The 15,079-nt window shown below is 49.7% G+C and overlaps 1 protein-coding gene across 2 annotated transcripts in view; it reads right to left on the bottom strand.

Moving 5' to 3' along the window:
- The window catches only part of LOC114890927 (inhibitor of carbonic anhydrase), a 40,285-nt gene that overhangs the window by 7,604 nt on the left and 17,602 nt on the right, over window positions 1–15,079 (bottom strand). For both annotated transcript variants that reach the window (XM_029214871.1, XM_029214872.1), the window contains exons 7-13: window positions 14,131–14,309; window positions 12,638–12,809; window positions 11,601–11,749; window positions 9,469–9,559; window positions 8,258–8,314; window positions 5,204–5,359; window positions 1,947–2,088 (exon numbers count right to left, since the gene is read on the bottom strand). In XM_029214871.1, the coding sequence (XP_029070704.1) occupies window positions 1,947–2,088; window positions 5,204–5,359; window positions 8,258–8,314; window positions 9,469–9,559; window positions 11,601–11,749; window positions 12,638–12,809; window positions 14,131–14,309 (946 nt within the window). The remainder of the gene's footprint in view (window positions 1–1,946; window positions 2,089–5,203; window positions 5,360–8,257; window positions 8,315–9,468; window positions 9,560–11,600; window positions 11,750–12,637; window positions 12,810–14,130; window positions 14,310–15,079) is intronic.

Genomic DNA, 15,079 nt, shown 5'->3' on the forward strand with positions numbered 1-15,079 from the left:
AATAAGATGCGAAAACACAGGAGAAAAGAGGGGGAGGAGCGCTGGGGCAACGCCCTTGCGCGGGCTGCCTGCCGGAGACAATCGCTGCAGATGCAGGGCTGGGCTCGGCGAGGAGATGGCCCGCTCCTCCCCAGTAAAAGGAGGGAGGGCAGCGTCCAGGGGCGCACACATGCCAGCACTCAGCAGGTGTGGTGGTGGGACGTTGTGGAGTTTCTCTTTTGATTGCTTCAATTTTCTCAGGTGAAATAGGAAACAAAGGTGTGACAGATGGAGGAGGAAGTGTTGGAGGATTGAGGAGAGGAAAGAGTATGGAATGGTCTTGTAGGAGCGTGGGGTAGTAACGGACTAGAGACTTCTGGCTCATCTGAGCTGGGTTCGCATTACTTTAAAGGGAGGCCAGTCAGCCTGGAGGCGCTGGCACCGAAGTAGAATGTTGCACCCAACCCAGGTCGAGGTTCAGCCAGGAGAGATGACCGGCATTTGAGGCTGTGCCCAGGGGAATAATTATCACGGTTGGCTGTGGAATGTATGCTGCATCCGGAGGGGGAAAAGGACATGAGGGTGGGTGTGAACAGGATCAACGGGCCTCAGGTCAGCAGGAATGGTGGAGCCGGGAAGCTAGAAGGCGCGCAAAGGCAGGCAGGTGGTGGCGGGCAGGATGAGTGTCTAGAGCTAAGGTTGTTCTTCGTGTGCTCACCTGCACTTTGGAACTTCCGTGGTTCTGGATAGAACTCCGAGGACAGAATTCTAGGCCTCTGTGATTCTACTGTAATCATACAAAATGGGACCGTGGACCCTAATGCCAACGTGCTTCCCAGTGTAAAGAGAAGGTCAACTATTTTAGCCTAGGTTTAATTTCAGCATATAGTTTTGTAGTGGGATCTGTGAAAATATGTAATTTATGTACGGCTTATGAAAGTGACCAAACTTTGGAGAGGGAGGGACGAAGCAGTCTGGCAGTGTGATGAATAGAAGGCTCCTTTCTAGAGGCCCACGCGTTCTCCACACCACCCTAACTCCACAGGGTGCCCTTCATACTGAGAATTAACTCTACCTCCTTAGTCAGGCCCGCAAGGCACCGAGACAGCCAATGCCTGCAGCTCCAGCCTCCTCCCTCACCTGATCCCCTCCCTCCCAATGCTCTACTCTGGCGCCTTCTCTGGCCTCAAATATGGCATCATTTGTCCAGCCCCAGCCTTTGTCCTTGCTGTTCCTTCTTCCTGGATTACTCTTCTCCATATTTTCTCAGGCCTGATTCCCTCTCAACATTTAACCCTCAGTTCACATGGCCCCTCTGATCCCGAGGCCTTCCCTGACCACCTTTTCTAAGATTGTCCCTGAGTCACTGCCATATCATCCCCCTTGGTCACCACCACCACCCCCAGCACTTATCACAGTCAGGAAGTGATTGTGCTTTAAGTATTTATTGTCTTACTCTCCCCGCGAGACTCAGAGGCCGTGTGTCTTGCTGTTGCTCTAACCTCTCTACTTAGAATAGTGCCTGCCATATACTAGGTGCTCAATAAATATTTCTTGAATGGATGGAGGAGCCCAGGAATATGTGTTTTTAAATATACTCTTCAACCAGGTGTAAGAAGCATGTAGCCGGTGTCCTTCCTTTGATCTTAAACTGGGTCTCTGAAAGATCCTGTGACTTGTCCACAATCACACAGAAGAACAGATCAAAAGTAGAAGCAGGGTTGTGACCTGTGTCCATCAGTCTTGCCTCTCCCCAGGTGCCCTGAGTCCGCCGGCTCTGCCCAAGAGTGCTCCAGGAAGGGGCTGGGCTTGAGTCCTCAGGGCCCCTGGGAATCTGCAGTTCTGTTCTCTAATTCTGGCTCCTCCTAAATGCAGCACCCAGATGGTGGGATGATGAGAGAGGCAAAAGGGCAGGAAGTTCACCAGGCTGGTGCCAGAGCGAAAGGTGGTGGACAGATGCTACTTGCCTGAGAGCCCCACTCGAGCCGTAGTACCCCTCGTGGCTGTTGGGAGCACACGTGTGGGCTGGCGTGCCACTGCCATTGCACAGGGCACAGAGACTGGACGCTGGATCAGAGCCAGGGGCACAGCTTTGACTGAAGAATTCATCTGCGCAGGAGGGCACGAGAGGTCAGCTCTTCCTGCCTGTGTTGGCAAGAAAGCCTCAGACTTTGTTCCTAAAATTGCCTGAGTGACATAAAGACACACTCAGGTATTTAGTACCATATGATTAGAAACAAGAACCTTATGGAGTTTTTTTAAAAAAAAGGCTGCAGCTGAAGCAGAGTAAAGGGGGCCTGGCTGAGGCTGGGACAAGGGTCTTTGAGATCACAGCAGTCCCAGTACAGGTCAGTGGTGTGGACGGGTGGACACAGGTTTAACCCTAAGAGAGTGGACAAAATTGGAAGTCCTAGGTGATTGAACCTGTCCTGTATGCTTTCCGATCTCTACTGCCCTTGTCCATCTTTACAAGGTCTGCCATCATGACTCAAAGGCCAGGAAGGGGCCCAAGAGGCCCAGCTGCCCACCCCTGTGCTGAGCCCCAGGGCATTGTGGTGAGGAAACCACACAAGCCCCGCCCTCCTGGACCCCAAGTTTCTGTGGTGACAGTCACGACTCAAGTAACCACGCCAGTGAATTTATGTTTCCCTATCATCGTGTTTCCCCACCGTGTTCTGGGAAAAAGAACATGGTTCCACGGCTACAGATAAAGGAACCTGGTGCAGACCTGGGAGTCAGGGAGAGGCCTCAAGTGGAGAGATGAAGAATGAATAGGAATTACCCAAGTGAAGGGCAAAGGGACGAGTTTTCCAGACAGGGAGCAGCATCTGCAAAGGCCTAGGGCAGGAGTTGGGGGAGGGAGCAAACAGCACAGAGAGCTTAATGGAGGCCATTGGTCCTGGACCACCCAGTGGTCCAGTGAGTGGGAGGGGTCAGGGTCCAGACCACATGTGATATTTTACACATTTGTGTATATTTTGTTCTTTATTTGTAGAGAAATGGGGAGCCTCTGATGGGCTTTAGACAACGTTGGGCCAGGGGTCTAGCAGCAGAGTGAGCCAGGACAGATGTGGGGTGTAGGCAGCAGGCTACTGCAGGGGTCCAGGGGACATGAGGGCAGCTTGAAGTAGCACAAAGGGGAGGGAGGAGCTACGTGGAAGGAGGAGAAGCTGATATCACTGGTGATGGACAGGTGTGTGGTGGCTGGCAGATTCATTTCCAGCTGGGGCCAGTGGATGGACTGTGGGGGGCCTCCACCAAGCTAGGCAGCTCTGGAGCAGGGCCAGGATCGGCAGAGATGATGCATTCCATGTTGTACAGGTTGAGTTCAATGTACTTTTTGAAATACTGGACTAGATAATGTCAAACAAGCAGTTCAATATACATAGGTTTGGAGATCAAGGAGAGATCTGTGCCAGGGACAAAAACTTGACAGTTATCAGCATATAGACACAATAATCGTACAGCAGCAAACATTTATCTAGTGCTTGCTATGTGCCTAGCTTTGTACGTATGTTTGTTTAGATAGTCATCTAGGCTATAGGCATGGATGTGAGGGCTTGGGGGTTGAGTTTAGAGTGGTGAAAAAAGTTGCTTTAAGCAACTCAAACATTTATTAATCAGGTTGGGAAAGGGACTTTGTAGGGGTAGGAGAAAAAAGAAGCCAGTGTGTTTTCACAAAAGCCAGGAGATGGTGGTTTAAGGTGATCTGAAGCAGGAAAGGTCATGGAAGCACAGACTGGAGCCCATCCTTCCAGTTGAGCAACATGGAGGTCCCGGTAGCCTTGACCAGAGTTCTCCCTGTGGAACCAGGCGGAGGAGCCAGAGGGCAGTGAGTGCAGCCGTGAGTGGGGTGAGTGGCTGAGACCATGATTTTATGAGGTTTGGCCATAAAGGGGAGAAAGAGAAGGCAGGAGCTGGAGGGGAATGTGGGGAGAGGGAGGGTTTTTAAAGGTGGAAGACACTGGGTGTGTTCACATGCTGAAAGAAATTGTTGGACGTACCAGAGGAAGAGGTAGTAACTGAGGGTGCAGCTCTGGGGAGGGGCGAGGCAGGGCCCACAGCCAAGTGCAGGTAGGAGGACGGGCTGCGTTGTAGAGGGAGGCTGAGCAGGTGCAGCCAGCAGGAGCCCCCAGCTTTGGCGGTGGGGCATTGATGGGAACCTTCCTGAGGGTTTGAAGTATCTCTTGCAGGTGCAGATGAGATCATGTGCTCAGAAAGGGTGATAGGTAGGTAAGCGTGGGATGGAAGTATACGGACAACTAGGACATTAGGATAATTATTGGGAAGTGTGGGTGTGGAGCAGAGGAACAGCGGGGGTACTCGTGAGCGCCAGAGCAGGGCAGGGGGCGCTGGGGTCAGCAGCTGGAGCACCTCCATGGAATGAACTGCTCTGCCCTGCGACATTCTCCAGCTGTGTTCAGCTGATCAGGTGCAGAGTGCCAAGAGAGCGGGTGACAGGGTTCCCGCAGGGCTCGGATTTGTCAGATGGCTGGGGAAAGCCAGGGAGCAGGAGCCTTTTAGGTATTGGCAAGAGCGTTGTTGAAACAACTGATACGGAAATTTAAGAGAGGTGAGGGTGAAAGTGAAAGCTAAAGCACTCAAAACTTACTGGTGTAAGGTTTTCAATTAAGAAAGCAGCCAATTCAGTTTATGTGGAAAGACAACACATACACACAAACACACACACATATCACATGTGCACCCCTACATCCCACTCTTTTTTTTTTTTTTTTTTTGCAGTACGCGGGCCTCTCACTGTTGTGGCCTCTCCAGTTGCGGAGCACAGGCTCCGGACGCACAGGCTCAGCGGCCATGGCTCACGGGCCTAGCTGCTCCGCGGCACGTGGGATCTTCTCAGACCGGGGCACGAACCCGTGTCCCCTGCATCGGCAGGTGGACTCTCAACCACTGCGCCACCAGGGAAGCCCCCCTATGACCCACTCTTGCTTTGCAACCCAGGTCTCTTCCCTGAGCCAGATTTGAAAGACATAAAGAGTAGCGTATTTCCCTGAGATCTGCCCTTTGGGCCAAACCACTCCCCTCAGAAGCAATGGGAGAGGAGAAAGGGGAGTCCTGCTAAGGAGATGTGAAGCTCACCCACATGGCTGTCCAGACCTTGTCCACACCATCCACTTATGCCATTCATTGAACTGAATTTCTCCCCTACACAGGCACAGGCCCAAGGAAGGGGCTGCCGCACCACCGCTCAGAGCACACTTACCAAATTTACAGGACCCAGTTTGGTTGTATATGAAACCCATCGGGATGTTCCAGCCTGCAGAAGTGCCAACTGCAGTGTGGCAGGACTTCTTGCCTCGCAGAGAATTCCAGGTGAGGTCAGCATCTGACTTCTTGACCACTGCCACGACGTAATAACCTTGCAACAGAGATACCAGGATGCAATTTCAATACCTCCAGGGCCCTCCCAAAATGTACTGCAGAGTTGCTGCCTGCCAGTCTCCCAGGGGAGGGGGAACAGCTTGAAGCCCTCACCTTGCTCTAGCAGATCCTCCCAGTAACCGTCATTGTTAGGTACTCAGCCAAACAGAGCGACTCTACTGCTCTCCAGATATGTCTCCAGGCATACACTCACAAATATTTACACACACACACTTCATACTTTTTCAACAGAATCCTGCCAGTGCATTCTTTTCTGCCAGTGCTTTATTCTTCCTCAATGATATAACTTTTTGATTCAGTAGAAATAGATATGGCTGTCTCATTCTATTTATTAGTTGAATCTAAGTTATGTCCACTGTATAGAAGTACAGTGTTTTATAATCCCCCTACTGGTGGGCATTTAAGTTGTGACCCATTTTTCCCTATGAAAAATCACTTATCTAAATAAAGCTTTGTATGGAGTGTGCACCTGCTTAAATATTTCTGTTGAATAGAAGTCCAAAAGAAAGAGCTTTAATGACTTCTTTTTTAAAGTCAAGTCTCTGATTTTCTAGGTTTACAATAATACCATTTTCTAATAATGACAATTTAATCTCTTCCTTTCCCCAATATATTTTTTTAAATATTTTTCTTATCTTTCTGCATTCACTTACAAAATAATGTCAAATATCTTTGGTGGGTGTGGGCATTCTTGTCTTCTTCCTGATTGTTATGGGAACACCATTGATACTTGATGTATTCCTATTGCAGTAGAGTGTAACAGAATCCTGCTTGTTGAGTAAGGCCTAAACTGCAAGGCTGAATTTAGAGACTGGAATCATGGGTAATGTGGTTCACCACCACCACTCCCACCACCCCCAACACACACACCCTGTCTTGCTGTTGTGGATGAGGTATCTATATATTCATGCCTGGAAAATTTGGGAATCAACATGGCAGTGGAAGACCTGACTCACCAGTTACTAAATGATCTCAGACAAGTCGCTTAGCATCTAGGATCCTAAATTTCTCCTCAGTGAAATGGTAACAGTAATGCTAATATGAGCACACTGTACGTTAGGAATGGGAAGGGGAGGTTACATGGATAGGTTTCCAGCCATATTGCTAATGGCAGAAGCAGTACCAGAGCCCCTTTCTTGGTGAAGCAGATTCTCCTGAGGCCACCGCAAGCTCTTGCCTATCAGACTGGGTTCTATTACGCCATTCCGGCGGCCAAATACTGTTACAGTGCCTTTCTTGAGCTGTAACAATTTCTGCACAAATGGTATTATTTATTATCATCTGGTGTGTGTGTGTGTGTGTGTGGCTTTGGGATTAACCCCTCTCCATCTCTACTCCAATCTAACTTTCTCCATTACCCTGAACCGTCTTCTAAGCATCCTCATTGACCTACATTTGTATGTCACTGCAGTTCCTGGAAATTTCAATCACTTGTGAATCAATTAGAGTTCTTTCTGACTTTACGTATTTTTTAATCAGAACAACGAAATGCCAGCCCGTAGAGTTGAAGACACAGATCCAATTCAGAGAAGACAGAAAGTTGTGAAAGCAGAGGGAAGAGGGACAGTTGACCCCAGGGCTGGGGTCCTGCTGCAAACAAAGGGCAGCTGCTGCAGGGTGAGTGGCTTTGCCCCCCTGAGGCCTTTGTGGAGGCAGGCGGTGCAGGGCTTCAAGACCCCAAGCTTGTGTGCCCGCCCACCTCCTGCAGCTCTCCTGTCTCATAAGAAATTCCAAACCCAGGTGAGCACTTGTTTTCATCTCAAGATCCTCCATCACAATGGTTTTCAAAGCTTAATATGCATCAGAATCACCCCAAGGGCTTGTTAAAACACAGAGCAGCGGCCCCATCCTGGACCCCAGCAGACCTGCGGTCAGACTCAAGAACGCTCACATCTAACAAGTTCTCAGGCGACACTGATGCCGCTGGTCCAGACACCACACTACCTAGAGAACCACTGCTCTAGCCAATGCCCAAGACTAGGTACCTCAGGGACAGACACAGAACCTCTCTGCCCATGTGGAGACATGGATGGGAAAACTCGTCACCTGGTCTCCTATTCTGAAGAGGAGGTCACTCCCCAGCTATTCAAAGCCAGCCACTAAAAGCTAAAGGGCTGATTTCATCTTCACCCTCCTCCTCTTCAGTAGCAGCATCTATGACTCCCCTCCTCCCCCTCTGAGGCATCCACTGGGCCCCAGAAATGTCAGGAACGTGCTCCTGCCCCAGTGCAGACATGGGTGGCAGTATGTGATGGGGAACACTGCGGTGGGTCAGGAAGGGCAGGGGTCTCCAGTCATGGCGCCTCTGCCCAAACCTAGGTGCAGCCACTTCCCGGCTGTGTGGCCCTGGGCAAGTCACACCGTCCCTGAGCCTCACTTGCCCATCTACGTGATGTGGCCAGCGATGTGCATGTTCTAGAGGACTGCCGAGCAGAGTGAGCAGAAGCAGTCCAAGCAGGAGCCCTCTGTCCACTGTGACATGCCCCACGACAGACCTGCTCCTTCACGATGGACTGCGGCAGTGTCATCTCTCTCTCTCTTTTTTGTTTAACAACTCTACTAACTTCGGTTTATTTGTAAGGCTTTCCTCACCCCCTCCCTGACAACAGACCTTTATCTTTTTTTTTTTTTTTTTTTTTTGTGGTACGCGGGCCTCTCACTGTTGCGGCCTCTCCTGCTGCGGAACACAGGCTCCGGACGCGCAGGCTCAGCGGCCATGGCTCACGGGCCCAGCCGCTCCGCGGCATGTGGGATCTTCCCGGACCGGGTCATGAACCCGTGTCCCCTGCATCGGCAGGCGGACTCTCAACCACTGCACCACCAGGGAAGCCCAGGCCTTTACCTTTGAGCCCCAATGTTACCGATTCTGACTCACCTTCCACAGGTGTGTTCACACACTTAGACCCAAGCTGCTCTTTGCCATCTTGAGACACTAAAAAGAAAAAGAATTGAGGTACATTAAATTCTCACATTACTCGAGTCCTGACTTTCTCAGTCTCAATAGTCAAGAATAAAATGAGAAACGCCAGCTAAGCAGTTTATCATTGGCCATCAAAAAGGCGAGATCCTGCAGTCCTATTTCACCTCCTCTTTCCTGACCTTTGCCACTGGAACATTAGGTTCCCTCCCAGAACATGCCCAACATTCAGGGAATTATAGAGAAAGAAAATGAGATGCTCATTGAAGGGGGTGGGGTGGGGAACAGAAGCCACTGAAGACCTTGACAGAGATCCTTTTGATTTGCTGTGTGATTCTAGGCATATGGACATTCTTCCCTTCAGAGCTCTGGGTTGTGTAGACAATCCTTGCAGTCATGCTGTGTTGGAGGGGAAGGATCCAGCCCATGGTTCAGAAAGACCTGGTTGCAGTCTTTATTCTACCTTGGACACATCATTCAACTTCCCCAAGCCTTAGTAAAATGGAGATACCACTATTTACTTCATAGAGTTGTTTTGTTTTGTTTTGAAGGATAACGTATGGTTTCTCACTCACTGCATAGCAGATGAGGCATTTAACAAATAGTGGTGAAATCCTCTTTTCCCCTGGCTGTATTTTTCCAGGTGGATGGATCCCCGCAGAGACCATGACCTTGTGGCCCCATCCCTCATTGTCCCAGTGCATCTTGGGTGAGCTAATTTTGGATTAGTAAATTTGGCAAAAGGATCTAGGCACCTGTGGCTCTTTCTTTGTTGAAAAGAATGGGGAGAGGGTGGTTTCGATCTCATCTATGACAGAATGTGTTTTCCCTCTGCTCTCAGCATGCAGTCTGCCAGCAGACCTGTCCTCCTGAATTGGTGGGTGACTCTAACTCAAGGACAATTTGACAAGCCCCATGGCTAGCTCTATGCCATGCCCTCCAATATCACTCTTTCAGTAATAAAGGTTTTATTTTGATTTCTTTCAGCCTAAGTTCCGCATCTATATCTTAACTGGTTCTGACTCTGGGGAAGATAGATGTTATCTACTAGCTCCGTACACTCCAGATAACATCTATTGTTATCTCCACACTGAACTAAATTATTTCCTCACCTTTCTGTGTCCATAGCCCAGAGGGAAGAAAACACAGAGACCCTCCCCTCCACTTACAGTAGTTCTCTGCCAGGACAGGCACCAGACCACATTTGCCCGCTGTGTAGATGAAGCCTCCATCCAAGCTCATGGCATCAGCCTCTCCTTTCTGAAGTTAAGAAATAAACCAATAGCACAACAGTGAGGCTGTTATCCTGTCTCATCCTCAGAGGTTTCCATCTCATTGGCTTAATGTCACACGTCCTTGTGATAAACCAAATGGTGTAGGACCCAGAGCTTCTGCCACATAAACACAGGGTTTAGAAAACTGGACATGCCTTTAGCCTGTTAACCCAGAAGCAAGCACCCAACCCAGGTCATGCTCCCTGGTCATCTCTGTGCCCTCGCATGAGACCCCGTTCTGAGTACTGGACATGCCATCACTACACTTTCTTTGTGACCATTGTCACTCACTCGACAATCAGACTCAGAGTATGTGTCTAATCTGTTTCTATGGAACACGTTTTCTTCCGTATGACATAGTTCAATTCTGTTCTTATAACCCCATTAGTACTCTACTCTAATTAATAATTCATTAATAATTAACTTATGATTTTAATCAATGAACTTTTCCAACAACAGAGACAAAAAAATGCATACTTATATTCATAGATAAGGTCATCAGGAAACAAACACACAGACACAGGCACTCTTTGCTCTTCCCCTGTTAATTGTTCTTCTAGAAATCTATCTTAAAACAGTAGTAACTATAGAAGCAAAAGCTTATCAAGCCCCTACTATGTGCCAGGCCCTTTTCTAAACACTTTACAATGATTTCCTCATGTACTCCCTCACAGAACCCAGTAAGGTAGGTACTATAATTCTCCCCCTTTTATACCTTAGTTAACTGAAGCAGAGAGAAGCTAAGTAATTTATCCAATAGATGGTCACTAAGACTTAGGTAGCTTAATTCCTTAGTTTCTGCTCATAACCACTATGGAATGCATCAGCCTCCAGGATCTGACTAATCCAAAGAACACATCCCTAAATACTATTCTAGGTACATTTTTTTCATCCACAAAATGGGTGAAAAATCTACCTCATAGGCTCATCATGAGGAATAAATGAGTTAATACAAGTTAAGAGCTCATACGTATGCATGGCACATAGTAAGTAACTCCAGACATATTCACTGTCATTAATATTAAAGATATACTTAGAAATATTGATGGGTATAGAACAAAAATGTTCAATCCTATATTATTTATAACAGCCAAGGATTTGGAAATCATTCAGATATAGACATTTAGAAATTGGTTGAATAAATATCTGGTGCAGCCATTATTATGCAGCCATTAAGAACATTTTCAATGAATACTTCATTACCTAAAAAGTGCACCAATTGTGCTCAGGAATTGAAATCATAATAACAACTGTTAACATTTATAGGCTGCTTATCATATGCCAGGCAATGTTACAAGCGCTCAACTTCATTTAATTCTTATAATTGACAACTTTAGGAGACTGTATAAATAGCAAGACTTTAATCTTAGAAATTGGTCCCAGGGACGTTTACCAAAATTAGATCTTCTTTCTTAAGAAAAATTGTAGTCTCCTAAGCTTGTCATTTTTTCAATCTTTTATTTATAAATGTTTTTCTAATCTCAAAAATATTGTCTGCTCATAGAGAAAATGGATGGTTGATACCAACACAACATCATAACTCAGAAATTATGTGGTGCTGATTTCTAAGTTATGAAGTTGTAAATGATATCATTTATTTTTCATTTCTCTTCCAGCATGTAATAATTTTATCCCCAGAAAAAAAACCTGAACCTGTCCAGAGAACTGAAAAGGTTGATTTGCTTTCCCAATCCACAGGGGTCCTGACCACACCCTGGGGTGTCACCCAGCGTCCTAGGCAGGACGCCTCAGAGCTCCCTGGGCTCCAGAGCGGAGATCCTAAGCAGTCTGGGTCCTGGGCTGCTCTGTGTTTCCGCCGGCCCCCGAGCGGGAGGGGCCTGTGGGAGCAGCGGGGTGTGGCTTTGGAGAGTTGGGGGTGGGGGGTGGGGGAAGGCAGCACGTAACAGGTGCGTCTCAGCCTCACAGCTGATGGGAAGACATCCGGGAAGGGGGCTTCACCGCCAGACTGCAGAAGCGCTGCGTGTCTGAGTGTCAGAGCCCAGCTGCAGGAACGGGGCCCTCCTTACCGCGACGGCGGCGATGCAACCCTCGGTGGTCCCCTCCGCGGTGCACTTCAAGACGCCACCGCTCAGGGCACTCCACTCGTCACACTTGGCCTTCTCGTGCTGGCCCACTGCGCACCACATCACCCTCTGGGGGTCTTCTGTCCCTAGGTCTGGTGGAGAAGAGCCAGGGATCCAAAGGAAGCCCCCAGATGGGGGAGGGGAGGGGGGCGGTTAGCGCCACTGTCTTACGAGCGGCTGCCCGACAGCAGAGTCTCATGCCCATGTCACCGCTCATTGCTGCCTATCACCTCCCAGGAGAAATGGTGAACTCGGTTCCCAGAAAGAGCAGTGAAGGCAGAGCCAGCACCCTCTCGACCTCCCCTACTCAGACGTCACCACCCCAGGGGAGGCCTCTCTGAGCACCAGCCTGGCTCAGGGCCTTCTGGGGTTTTCTCTTCCAGGATGGGGTTCTCCCACCGAGGGAGCATCCCCTAGTTGGAAGCCAGTGTCATTTGTTCTGGGTGGGCCTGCTTGCTCTGACGCCCACATCAATCTCAGTGGCTTTGGTAGATGCTCCATAACTACTGATTAACTAAATGAAGGGGGAAAAAAAAAAGGAAAGAAGGAAGGAAGGAAGAAATAAACCATGGGGATCCAAGGGAAAGCAGGCACTGGATTAAAACCCTCTGAAATTCTAGCTGTGCTCCTGGTGGTGGCAGAGGCTGTGTTCCCACTGCAGTTTAGGATGGGCTATTTTCCCCAGACCTACTGCAGGGTGGGGCAACCCTGGTTCACACAAGGGAGCCAGGACCATCATTACTTCAAGTTGCCTGCAATCTGAAGGTCTTTCAAAGCCTTTTGTGACCCCCTAATTCAGGCCTTTTCCCCAGATCAGCAGAAAATCCTTGCATGAACCCAATGCAGGTGGTAGTTCCCTTGGACCCTGCAGCCCAGTGAAGGTTGGGTGAGGTGAGGCTTGCGGGCACCAGGAAAACCTCCATGGCCACACCCTGCCCCATGTCCAAGCTCTCCAGGTTCCCCCGCAGGACCTTACACACCACTCATTAGATGCTGGATGGCAGAAAAATACTCGTATCCCAGGTATAGCTTGGCGTCCATCTTAGGTGGGACTCTTAAAAACCCAAGGGCGGCGTCCGTAAACAGCAGGTCCTTTCCATGAGGAGAGCCGAAGAGCTGGAATTCTGCTGACTTGTCTTTTCCAAAATTCTCCTGTTCAAAGGATAAAAGAAACAGTGAAGGAAGGAGGCTAGCATAAGGAAGTAAAGGAGAAACAAACCCCAAACCAGACAAGGAGAGCAGAGAGCGAGAGAAATATGAGTGCCTGAGAGTAAAGACCATGCCAAGGCCCTCCAAAGTCCCTGTGGCTCATGGGGTTCTCAAATCTTCTCCAGCAAATCCCAGCTTGTCTGCTTTGTGGGCCTCAGGGAGACTGCCAGGGGCTGCCCCCAGGTCTGCATAAAGGGTAATTGTCACCATGGGCCAGGCAGCTGCCCCTCTCCTATGCTGCATTCCCATGGGGCAGTCAGTGATGGTGGCCTTGTTGCTGGCCATCTGATTGCCCCAAGTGGCTTCGGTGAGCTTCATCCTGGAGCGGGTGCTGATCCAGGACCATCAAGCCTGGACATCAGAAGTCCTGGGCGCGTCTGCCACCCCAAGCCTGCCACTGAAGGCCTTCAAGCAGTCCCTTCCTCTTTCTGGCACCCCCAAAAAGCGAAGGGCCCTTTGCGTATAACTCCCACTGACTGGCCCAAAGCCATTCCTGATGGTAGCTGACGGTAACACCTACCCACATGCTCTTTGCGACGTCTGTCTGCTTTTTGCTTTTGCAGTGGCTCTGCATGTTGCCTTCTCTGGCAAACCCCACATTTCCTTGGGATGCCCACAGCTTACCCCGGGGCCCAGGAACCTTTCCAGATACGCCCTGCAAGTCAGTCCCTTCAAAGTACATAATCCATGTCCCCAAGGTTGTGCCCTCTCGTGATTATCTGTGTGTATAATGTGCTCACCGTATCTTCCACAGTCGTCTGTGAGTGACCCAAGGGCAGGTCTGTGTCTAGTTCATCTCTGACCACCCAGTGCTGAGCAGAGGGTGCTGACAGAGGTGACCGGATGAGGGCGGGCTGGGAGAGAGGGCCGCCAGCGCAGGACACAGAATGCTCACAGCCGGGAACCTGCCGCTGAGGGGTCCCCACCAATGGGATAAGAGGGGAGCACCTCATGGAGGAACGGCACCTGCATTGTAGCCTGAGGACCTCTTTACAACTGAGAAGAATAAATTGGGGCAACAAGGGGCTTCTGTGCAGTCTTTGGCCCATGGCGTTGATGATGCCAAGGGAGGGAGTTTTATGGCCACTGCTGCCCATCACGTATCCAGACCGAGTGCTTATCAGTGAAGCGGAGGACATGTGGCATGGTTCCCGCTGTGCTGGACACCCACGACTTCCACAGTGGCTAGAAGGGAGTCAACGAGAGCGCCCCAAATCCAAGCAGGGACCCCTACGCAGGAGGGGAGGATGGTGGGTGGGGCTACCTGGGCCAGGTTGAGAAGCTCCCAGATCAAGTCCTCCTTGCCGCCCATGCTTCGTGCCACGACAGTGTGGGAAGGGACCCGGGCGAGGTGGCACCTCTCGTACTCGTCCACAGGCCCCCGGGTGTTGTCCCTGCAGAGCAGCTCATACTCGTCCCTGTCAGCCTTGTCAGCCAGGTTCTCTGTGGAGGGAAGCCCACATGAGCCGTCGGCAGGCAGAGAAGGAGGTGTGGTCCCTGCCCCTCCCTGTATCCCAGATTGTTTGGGGATTTGTTGAAATAACTTTCTAAGGCCAAGACGGAGCCGCTCCTGCCTGGGATGCCACGTCACCACCAAAACTTAGATAACTTCCTGTGCCTGTAAATGTTCTGCTTGACCAGAAACGCAGTCTATCCAGTCAGCCAGGCCCCCAGTGCCAAGCCAACTCTGGGTCTATACTTCCTTCCTTCTTCCTTCTCACCCTTGGCAATGTGGCCCCAGCCAATCAGATATTATCTATTTTTCTCTTAGTTGTTCTTTATCCTATCAAAGCTTCCTGCCTTCTGCCCTATTTTGCAGTTCTCTGAATGGAGACTGCCAACTTCAAGAAGTGTTGAAGTTTGTATCACCTAAACTGTCTTCTTTAATCATTTTTTAACAGCCTGAGGAGGACTAAAAGAGAATCTTTTCCAAATACATTTTATACAGGTGAGGATGCTGAGCCCTCAGGAGATGAAATGACACGTTCTCACTGCAGAGAGACCCAGGGCTGGGAGGCATGCTCAGCCCAAGGCTCTGCTAACAAGGATGGTGACAGCAAATGTTTTCTGAGAGCGCACAGCACACCAAAGACTGACCTGAAGGCTCTCCATGCTCTGTCTCGTTTAATCCTCATAACAACTGGGGGAGGCTGGTAGATTATCCAGATTACCCTATTCTAGAGATGAGGAGACTGAGGCTAAGAGGGTTAAGG

Source organism: Monodon monoceros, unplaced genomic scaffold (genome assembly GCF_005190385.1).
Source record: "Monodon monoceros isolate NGI ecotype Baffin Bay Population unplaced genomic scaffold, NGI_Narwhal_1 Super_Scaffold_11, whole genome shotgun sequence".
In the NCBI taxonomy this organism is placed as follows: domain Eukaryota; kingdom Metazoa; phylum Chordata; class Mammalia; order Artiodactyla; family Monodontidae; genus Monodon; species Monodon monoceros.